This window comes from Mercenaria mercenaria, chromosome 1, assembly GCF_021730395.1.
Source record: "Mercenaria mercenaria strain notata chromosome 1, MADL_Memer_1, whole genome shotgun sequence".
NCBI classification, from domain to species: domain Eukaryota; kingdom Metazoa; phylum Mollusca; class Bivalvia; order Venerida; family Veneridae; genus Mercenaria; species Mercenaria mercenaria.
The window spans coordinates 26259285-26270168 of record NC_069361.1 but is presented as its reverse complement, the minus strand read 5'-3'; the positions used below and the strand labels follow the sequence as shown (position 1 = coordinate 26270168).

At 36.2% G+C, this 10884-nt stretch overlaps 1 protein-coding gene across 1 annotated transcript; it reads left to right on the top strand.

The window, feature by feature from the left end:
- Positions 1-868: 868 nt before the first annotated feature.
- On the top strand, positions 869-8985 carry LOC123543395 (heat shock protein HSP 90-beta-like). Its single transcript, XM_045329467.2, has 9 exons — positions 869-1121; positions 3440-3953; positions 4629-4849; positions 5176-5400; positions 5720-6076; positions 6298-6445; positions 6842-7110; positions 7547-7880; positions 8369-8985. Exons 2-9 carry the CDS (start codon positions 3440-3442, stop codon positions 8482-8484), a joined length of 2184 nt encoding a protein of 727 aa, XP_045185402.2. The 5' UTR covers positions 869-1121; the 3' UTR covers positions 8485-8985.
- The last annotated feature ends 1899 nt before the right edge of the window (positions 8986-10884 follow it).

The following is a 10884-nucleotide window of genomic DNA, read 5'->3' as shown; positions in this document are numbered from 1 at the left end:
TTTGATACTCCAACATCTAAACTTAAAAAATCCCCATGAAGAAAAATTCTAAAGATTGTCGTAAATGAATAATCCAGGCTTTCACATGATGACCCTAACCCTCTGAAACAGCCAGATTCTTTCTCGTTGAACCGAGACTTGCGATCATTTGTACTAGCTCTGAAAAAATAAGGCTTTTTTTGAAAAAGTTCTTTTTTAAAATTAAGAACAGATACATTATAGTGTTTGCGGACAAAAAAGTTTTAAAATATGTGGTTTCTGTTTTCTGTAAGAAGGTTATATATTACCCCAGTGATTTTAGATAAGCAAATTTTGTGCCAAAATTTTCTGTTGTGTATATTTCTATTTTAATGCAAGTAATACTATTTTCTTTTTATTTTTGTTTGATTGTCTTATGATTTGCCACAACATACATAAAATTTAGAAACAGGAAATAGCTGCAAGTGCAAATTTTCCAAAGGCTCGGATCAATGAGAAGGCTCGAATTACGAGAAAGAGGCATATTACATGTACATACTGTTTTTAATATCTGACCATATCTTTTAGCTTATTTTTCCTTTCAGCCATGATTTCTGATTTTATTTGTTTGTCGATACATCCGCCATTATATCTTCTTACAGGTCAAATTGACGTCAGACTGTCCTGTCCACTTTCCTCGCGCCCTTGTCTGTTTTGTTGTTTGATTGGTCCTACTTTCGGTTTCAATTTTGAAACTATTTTTAGTTTCATTGACCTAATTATGTACGGAAATCCCAAGAATGTTCTGGAATAATGCGTCACTTCCGTTAGAACGTTCTAGAGTATACCGACTTACGGACTATAAATTGGTGTTGTACTATATCCGTTAAATAGTGCGCGTAAATGTATGCGAAGAAACAATCTGTCTACAATATTTTATGAAAGAGTTCAGTACTATAAAGAGTTGAATAGTGAAATTTACTTAAAATTTATTCAAATAATTAGGTTTCAGTGAGAATCTATTTCCAACACAGTTAGATTTTACTACGCGAAAAACACTTATTATATTTCCAACCGGCGTGCGTCTGATTCAGTTACGCTACAGATTGAACAGAGTGAAGACGGCGTGATAGTGAAGGGAAAAAAAAGAAACACCCACAAAGGTAATAAGTTTATTTCTGACAATACTTTACTTGTTTAACGATATCGTCCTTCAAAATTATTTGATTTAGATTTTTATAATTTTTTTTTACTAAATTTTAGTGGGCATGAACACCACGTGCTTTGATCACTGAAATTGAAGCATGCAAAAATTCTGTACCGTGTATATTTTTAGCTGGATTTGGGGCAGTAGGATATTTTGTTGTTGCTTTTAAAGATGATCAAATATTTATATCGCAAAATTATGAATACAGTACTTTTTAGGGATAGGTTGATTATAGATAGGGACGAGCCCCTCCCCCCCATGTTGTTTGTTTCAGTGTGTGTAGTGTGGAAGCAGTTTCTAAGCTGGGGTATTTGGAGGGACTAGATGGGATGTTTATTACGAGGTTAGCAGAAATGTAGTCAAGTAGGATTTTTCTAGCCGTCCGTTAATCTGTTTAGAATAGTGTAATAAAATGATTCAGTTTATACCATATTTTTTTTGTTCCAGTGAAAACAATGAACCTTGCTTTAAACCTGCGTTTTTACACAAATATTGATTTATAAATTGTATGAAGGTTAGAAACATAATCTAAATCGGAGTACAATATTTTAACAGAAAAATGAATAATTCATAAATTGATTACCGGATGGGCAGAAAAACCCTAGCGTATATGATAAGGCATCCGGTTATTGGGCGGCTTCCATAATAGAACATGTCCTGTCACGATATAAAAGATCGTGAAATAAGTCGTCTCGATAAGCCAAATGAGTAAGGCTAGCAGAAATTGCACAAGTTAGGCGCGAGGTCTATGAATTAAATACTGTATAGACCAGGGTGTAGAATAGGGAGAGGGGGTAATTTTCTTTAAAAAAAAAAAAAAACTGCATCCACATGGGGAGGGGCAGGGAAAATTTTTGGAATAGCCCATTTTTGTATTTATACGTAGATTGTTAATGTGTATATTGTGACATACATTTGTAGTGTTTGCTTGTTTTTCATAAATCAAATGAGAATTGAAGCTATCATGTACTGACTAAATCAGTGTATATATAAAATTTTATAAAGAACATCGGTGAATGAAATTTATTTGATGTTTTTGAAAAGAGGTGATCTATTATTCTGATTTATAGTAATAATACTGAGAAGTTTGTTTAGAGGTTTCTTTATGCCCACCTTCATGCCCCAAAAGGTGGGCACATTAAAATCGCTCTGTCCCTCCATGCGTGCGTGTCTGTGTAAATTCTTGTACGGGCTGTAAAATTGTCATAAGGGATTTTGAAATAACTTTGCATAAATGTTCATATAATGGGAGGACCCCTAGCTCCAAGGTCAAGGTCACCCTTAGAGCTCAAAGGTCAATAGGGTCCTTTTCGTGTCTGGTCCACAACTCTGCCATTAATGAAGGGATTTTGAAATAACTTTGCATAATTGTTCACCATAATGAGACTATGCGTCATGCGAAAGACCAAGACCCTTTGCTCGAAGGTAAAGGTCAAACTTAAAAGTCAAAGGTTAACAGGGTCTGTTTCGTGTCCAGTTCATAACTCCGCCGTTCATCACGGGATTTTGAAATTACTTTGCATCAATGTTCCCCATAATGAGACAACGTATCATGCACAAGATCCAGACCCTTAGCTCAAGGGGGAGGTCACATGCTCTAGTCCCAGACCGCTAGCTTCAGGGTCAAAGGTTAACAGAGTCTGTTTCTTGTCTGATCAATAACTCTGCTATTCATCAAGGGATTTTAAAATTACTTTGCACAAATGTTCCCTGTAATGAGTTTTGTGCAAGACCCAGACCCCTAGCTCCAAGGTCAAGGTCACCTTAAGGCTTTAGAGACTATTTATAAAAAGTTCATAGGTCTAAACTGTTCTGGCATATTTTGCGCAGACAACTGTAGCATTCTTGGGAATGCTTTAGGGGCATTTGTCACTAATAGTGACGGCTCTTGTTTATTACTAACAATTGAAAAATGACCAAAACTATCCCATACACACAAAATCATTGCTTAAGTTATAAAATGGAAGTGAAATATTACTTAAAGTTGAATGAATTGAAAAAAAATGACATTTTCCTTGTGATATACATGTACAGGGAAAAATATTATATTTGTCTTCTTAGAAGAAGAATGCATCAAAAGTTTGTTCACTATCCCCAGTACTGTAAAACACTGTACATGGCATTAATTTATTATGCCATTGGTGGTTAATGATCAGATGTAGGAATGACACTGCAATAGATCAATACTGGATGTCAGATTTTTTGTCACCAACTGAACTTTGTCAATTACCATTAAGCTTGAAGCCGGATAACTATTGTCAAAATTTGTTTCAGATGCCTGAACAACAGAACATGGAAGAAGGGGAAGCTGAAACCTTCGCATTTCAAGCTGAAATTGCTCAGCTTATGAGCTTGATCATCAACACATTTTATTCAAACAAGGAGATTTTTCTGAGAGAATTGATATCAAACAGCTCAGATGCACTTGACAAGATCAGATATGAAAGCCTTACAGATCCATCAAAACTGGACAGTGGAAAGGAGTTGTTCATCAAGATCACTCCAGACAGAGAAAGGAACATGCTGACCATTATGGATACTGGTATTGGTATGACCAAGGCTGATCTAGTCAACAATCTTGGTACCATTGCCAAGTCTGGAACAAAAGCCTTCATGGAGGCTCTCCAAGCAGGAGCAGACATTTCTATGATTGGTCAGTTTGGTGTAGGTTTCTACTCTGCGTACCTGGTTGCAGACAAAGTAACTGTCATCTCAAAGCACAATGATGATGAAGCTTACACTTGGGAATCCTCTGCTGGAGGATCTTTCACAATAAAACCAAATCATGGTAAGTGCTACTCTGTGGTAAAATTTATTTTCTTTCACTTTACAGTTTTTTTTGGCAAGCATTAGAAAGTTTTAACATGCAAAATAAAGACATTATTTTGCAATTTTGTTCCAACTTTTGATAAAAATTTTGTATGGCTACTTTTTAATATGGACATGTGCAGTTGCAAGAAATTGGACTTTCTTTCAAAAAAAGGAGAGAAGATGAAAATAGGTACAATATCCTCATGTGATTAAGATAACATGTCTGCAGAGCACATGCATACACTCAGTCAATTTGCAGTCTAGGATGTTTGCTTTGAAGACCTGTTGAAATTACAATTAATTTCATCAAGTGGGGTGGGGATTTTCCCCTGCTGTAGTTGTCTGAAGGACTGTCTACTTCCTCTACTGTTAATAGAATTCTGAATGGGAGGACCCACACTTGAAACTTCCACCTCCAACGTCAATAATGAATCCCTGAGTGGGAAACTGAAGAATGAAAATCGTCATTTCAGTTTGTGCACTTCCAAAAAGTATGGAGAATTGAGAGCTTGGCAAAAGTGCCTGCATTTTTCAAAAGGTACTTTCATTTTGGGAGTACTGGTTACGCGATGAAATTTGATCACTGACCTAATTTGAGTTATGAAGTGAAGCTTGTTTTAAAAATGAATGCTTTTTTTTTTTTTTTAAACAGATGCACCTTTTGAACGAGGAACGATGATAATTCTCCAAATTAAGGAGGACCAGGCAGAGTATCTCGAGGAGAAACGTATCAAGGAGGTAGTGAAGAAGCACTCGCAATTTATTGGCTATCCAATCAAACTTGTGTGTGAGAAAGAGCGAGACAAGGAAGTATCAGATGATGAGGAGGAAGAAGAGAAAAAAGAAGAATCTGCTGAAGGCGAGGAGAAAAAGGTAGGTCTATATAAGTTTCCCAGTATCTTTTAAATGAGCATACTGGTAATCCATCTAAGGTGGACATTGGAACTAGTCCTGATATGTGGACATAGGCTATTTTGAGCCCGTTGTAAGCTGTATAGATGTGGAAGTCATTATGCTTTTTTCTGAAGAATATTATAACCAAGCACTTTTGACGGTAACGTAAGTCGAACTGACTGTCGTGGCCAAGTAGAACCATGCTAACAATCATATAAACCATGACGGCCTAAAGCCTAATATTAAATTCATGTTGCACAAGTTTGTGTTAGAGGCTCAATTGACAAATGTTTACCATTTTTCAGGAGGAAGACAAACCAAAGGTTGAGGATTTAGATGAAGATGAGGAGGATGATGATAAGAAAGACAAAAAGAAGAAGAAGAAGATCAAGGAGAAGTACCAGGAAGATGAAGAACTCAACAAAACAAAGCCACTGTGGACCAGAAACCCGGACGATATCACACAGGAGGAATATGGAGAGTTCTACAAATCACTGACAAATGATTGGGAAGACCACCTTGCTGTCAAGGTACATTTTCTATTTCAATATTCCAGCAAATGTTTTACAGAAAAAGCCAAATTGATCATGCATGCTAGAAGACAAACAGTTTCGGAAATAGATTTGTTTTTCTGTCCGATACAATTTTACAATTTCTCTAAAAGTGAACACTAGTCGGCAAAATCAAACTGGTTAAATTATTGTGCTTCTAAATAATCAATAGCCTTGCTAAAATTTAGCGTTTTCTAGTGTGGAGACAGTAAATGTTTAAGCTTGAAGTTTTACTACAATGCTTGCAACAAAGGGTGAAAACTGATGCATTTTAACTTTATTTTCGTTTGAATTACAGCATTTTTCTGTGGAAGGTCAGCTTGAATTCCGTGCTCTACTGTTTGTTCCAAAGAGGGCCCCATTCGACATGTTTGAAAACAAAAAGAAAAAGAACAATATCAAATTGTACGTCAGAAGAGTATTTATCATGGACAATTGCGAAGAATTGATTCCAGAATATTTGAACTTTATTAAGGGAATTGTGGACTCTGAGGATCTTCCTTTAAATATTTCGAGAGAAATGTTGCAGCAAAGTAAAATCTTGAAAGTGATTCGCAAAAATCTTGTGAAAAAATGTATGGAACTGTTCGACGATCTTTGTGAGGACAAAGACAATTACAAGAAGTTTTATGAACAGTTTGCAAAAAATCTCAAGGTAAGTTACTAAGACATATTTTTACTTTAAAACTGTATACATTATTAAGAAATTTGGGTATTGCATACTTCGTTTTTAAACACGGCTTTCATACAGTAAATGTTTCCATATAATCATGGTTTCATAAGTTTTTCCAAATAACTGAACAGCTTAAATAGAAGTGCTTTGTAAGTATTTTGTGGATATGGTAAAAAGTCACTAACTTTTGTGTTGTTTTCCAGCTTGGAATCCATGAAGACTCTACAAACAGGAAAAAGATTGCCAATTTCCTTAGATACTATACTTCACAGTCCGGTGATGAAATGTCGTCATTGAAAGAATATGTGTCCAGAATGAAAGAAAACCAGAAAGACATATATTATATCACAGGTATATATTTAGTAGACCCTTTGTTTTGTTCACATAACTCCTGAGGCTGTTCAAATTTTGTATAATAATGTCCGTTTTCTTTAAAAAAACAAAACAAACTTGATAATCAGAGCCAAGATTGATGAAGTCGGAATATGTAACAGTTATTTTTTTCTAAGAATTTTTTGAAAAAGATCTAGTCGGTAGCAAGACTAGTATATATTGTTCCATAAAGTCTTTTGTTAATTATTGAAGTTAATACTTTCCTTGAAGAAAAGCCTGTGGATATTATCTTGTTCTTTGTGATCTTGGAAAAGAGGTTCTAAGAAGTACAGACATCTGTAGATCTATAATATGGTATGAAAACTTCCCAAGTTTCTGTTGCTCAGGTTCTACCAAGTTTATACTTTATTTCAGGTGAGAGCAGGGAAGTTGTACAGTCTTCAGCGTTTGTTGAGCGTGTGATCAGCCGTGGCTTTGAAGTTGTCTACATGACAGACCCCATTGATGAATACTCTGTCCAACAACTGAAGGAATTTGAAGGCAAGAACCTTGTGTGTGTTACCAAGGAAGGTCTTGAACTTCCTGAGGATGAGGACGAGAAAAAGAAACGCGAAGAACAAGTTGCCGAGTTTGAGGGCTTGTGCAAGGTCATGAAGGAAATTCTAGACAAAAAAGTTGAGAAGGTAAGTTTAACTGGCAAATAAGTACTTGAACATGGATTACGGAAGGGCTCGTTTCTTAGATTCCTCATTTACAACTGTGATATAATTCTTCGGCTAAATTAGGCTATGAATAAAACATATTTTTGAAGGCTAAAAAAAAAGTTACTGTTAATGCTATGGAACTCTACCTTAGTAAGGAGGGACATCTTTTGGGAAGCGAGGACAACAGAGACTAGTACTGTTGAGATGCAGATTCCTCTTCACATCATTTACATTATTTGTGTAAATGTTAGTATCGGGAGGAGAAATAAAACGTCTTCTGGCGTTGATGGCTGGACTAATTGTCCTTCCATTGTCATAATGGAGACAACATTTTTATTTATTTTTATACTTTTATCAAATTGTTTTTTTTTTTTTTTTGGTTCAGCTTAATTTCAGCTTACTTATAACATTGCAGGTCACAGTTTCCAACCGTCTGGTTAACTCCCCATGCTGTATTGTCACCAGTCAGTATGGTTGGTCAGCAAACATGGAACGTATCATGAAGGCCCAGGCCCTCAGAGATTCCAGCACTATGGGATACATGGCTGCCAAGAAACATCTAGAAGTTAACCCAGAGCACTCTATCATTAAGGCATTGAAGGAGAAAGTCAGTGTAGATAAGAACGATAAATCTGTGAAAGATTTGGTACTGCTCATGTTCGAGACCGCTCTCCTGGCTTCAGGGTTCTCCCTAGAAGATCCAACTACACATGCCAACAGAATTAACAGAATGATCAAACTCGGTCTTGGTAAGTTCACCAGTTTTATCAAGTTTATTTAATATACTCATTCATTCAGAAGTACAAACAGAAATTTGGATTTAGATCTGTTCCAGTATTTCGATGTTACTAAAAATAACGTGCAGACACATGACATATACTGAAAATCTACACCACTTGAAGGCAACATAAATAAATCACACGAGTGCTTGGACTTGTAGTAGCAAGTCACAAAAATGAAGTAATAAGGAATAGCAGAGATTCTTCCTGTGGACAAGTATTCCTCTTCACATCATTTACATTATTTGTGTAGACGTTAGTATCGGGAGGTGAAATTAAAGTTCTTCTGGCGTTGATGGCTGGACTGCTTGTCCTTTCATTGTCATTGTGGAGACAACAAAATTTGAAGTTTTTTTTACTAAATAGGTAGCATAGTGGATTTGAATATTACCTCTCCACTGCTTTGATATGCAAGACAGGTGTATAGAGAATTAAAGTTAAAGGTTGACTCTTTGCAGGTATTGATGAAGATGATGTAGTTGTACCTGGGGAGACTGGTGATGCCAACACTGACGAGATGCCACCATTAGAAGGCGAGGATGATGATGCGTCACGCATGGAAGAAGTGGATTAAATATGGAACATTTTCTTTTTACCCACTTTGTGTTGTTAACTTAATGTGGAATTAATGGGAGTTCATCGTCTAGATACATCATACAGACCAAATAGACATTAAATGTGCTAAGAGCTTAAGTTCTGTTAACATCTTGTGCAGCTGGTATCTTGACATGTATGTTCGTTTTTCTACACAATTGTGTTGTAAGATTAATAAGAAAAATGGCAGTTTGACAAGAAGTCATTTCCCATCTTATTTCATCCTTCACAAACATAATATTGTCCAAGACATGTTGCAATTGATCAAACCATGCTGTTTAGTTCTGTTCAATCTGTGATTATTTTTTTTCTAGTTGTATTGTTTTTTTTAAAAATGCAGTACATGTTGTCAGTTTTGAAACGCATTTGAACATGTCAATGTTCACATTTCTTTTCATTCATCCACTCATCTTTGGGACATTTCTTGTGTATTTCATTAATGATACAAAAGCATTACTGTGAATAAAACTAGAAAGCTTAATTGTTACTTTACCAGAACTCACTTTTGTGGGTGAGCTATTGTGACCTCCCACCCCATACATCCATACTGTGATATTGTACCTTTGTCCGTTCATCTGTACATGCATACATTTCAAAGAGTAATTGAACATCACATGGTTGTCATTTAGTCAGCAGGTGCATAGGTGTGTATTTGCCATTAAGTCAACTGTGACAAAGGGTCTAAAGACTCCACACATCTAAAAAAAAGATTCCCCTGGTTGTCATTTAGCCAGCAGGTGCATAGGTGTGTATTTGGCCATTAAGTCAACTGACAATGGGCCTAAAGACTCTACGCATCCTTCTAAAAAAAAATTCCCCAAGGTCCCGAAGTTGCACCCATTGACTGACAAAAAAAGTACGAAGGATGCGTGTTTATATTGCTTCTACATTGAAATGTTTTCTTGATACTTCCCAAATCCAGTCTAATAAGAATATGTTGTTTTTTTTGTGACACTTTTTAACATGTGTATGTTGAGGTTATTATAACTTTTAATTAGTCTAGAATACATAGCAAATACATTGATGAATGTGAAGCAACCATTTCTTCAAAATTACACAACTCTTTAAAATTTAGGTAATTTTTGTGCTTCCAAGAGGGCATATTAAAATTGCACTGTCCATCTGTGTGTTCATGTGTCTGGGTAAATGTTTCCCATAATAGATGTGTCTTGTGCAAGACCCAGACCTGTAGCTCCAAGGTCACAGAGGTTAATGGGGTATATTTCATGTCTGGTCCATAACTGCCATTCATCGAGGGATTTTGAAATTACTTTGAGCTAATGTTACCCATGAGAAGTGTCGTGCTCAAGACCCTGACCCCAAGGTCAAGGTCAGACGATTGGGTTAACGGGATATATTTCTTGTCCAGGCTGTAACTTCAACATTGATTGGGAGGATTTGAAAATAGTTTGACACATGATAACCATATTTGGGTGTGACGAGCTTCCGATCTGGGTCTCTGGTCAGTCAATAATTATTCATACCTTAAACTATTTTGCGCAGGCAACTGGAGCATTCTTGAGTAAGCTTTTGGGGGCATTTGCCGTTAATTTAGGTTTTTTGCACCACTAGTAAAATTCAACTACATGGTGCAGTCGCCAAAAGTACACTGGTCAGACTAGTGGGTTAAAGCAGGTCAATGAAAGCATTTTTCATCCCCCAACATGTAACAACTCTATTCTATATTCCTTACCAGTAACCTGTAATGAGTACAAGTTTACAGATGCAGTCACTTGCTTCTAGCTCCACATGCAGTGTGACAAGTACAGTAGCACAAAAAAAAACAAATATGAAATGTTTTTTTTAGTAAGACTACAGTGACAATAAGTAGTGGCAACATCGTCATACATAGTCTTCTGGCATGGATGGTGTTTTATCATTGTTTTTGGTAGCATTAACTGCCAGCGCTTTAAGAACATCTACTCTACCAGTGGTCTCATTAGATATATTTTCAATGAAAATTCCTTTTGTGGCCCTGTACAAAAGAAATTGCAAGAGAGTTTATTCTGCTAAAATAAAATTGGTGTTAGAGGAATTTGTCCTATTTACTTGAAGCTTAATCATTTTTTCTGACTGCTGGCCTGATCTGCTATGGTTCTTCCAAGTGTTCCTCACAAAAAACCACTGAAGGGCATAGTCACTTCTCTGTATGTACTGTAGTAGAAACTTGAAAATTTTGTCAAACTGCTGGCTGTATTTTGAAATATTTTCACAGATAATCGCTTGGTGACCCTAGGGTGTTCAATTTGCTTCGATTTATTAAAAAAACAAGTCGGCTAGAGGGCATTGTCGTCCGCATAGGTGTATGAAAGTGAAGACGTCCGACAAACTATAACAATGTCCCACAAATGATCCTTGTGCGACTGTTTACTAAAACTGT

Coding starts and splice junctions, on each gene's coding strand:
- LOC123543395 (XM_045329467.2), top strand. CDS start 3,440: ATGCCTGAACAACAGAACATGGAAGAAGGGGAAGCTGAAACCTTCGCA. Junction 5,401..5,719: donor AAGACCACCTTGCTGTCAAG/GTACATTTTCTA, acceptor TTTGAATTACAG/CATTTTTCTGTGGAAGGTCA. Junction 6,446..6,841: donor AGACATATATTATATCACAG/GTATATATTTAG, acceptor ACTTTATTTCAG/GTGAGAGCAGGGAAGTTGTA.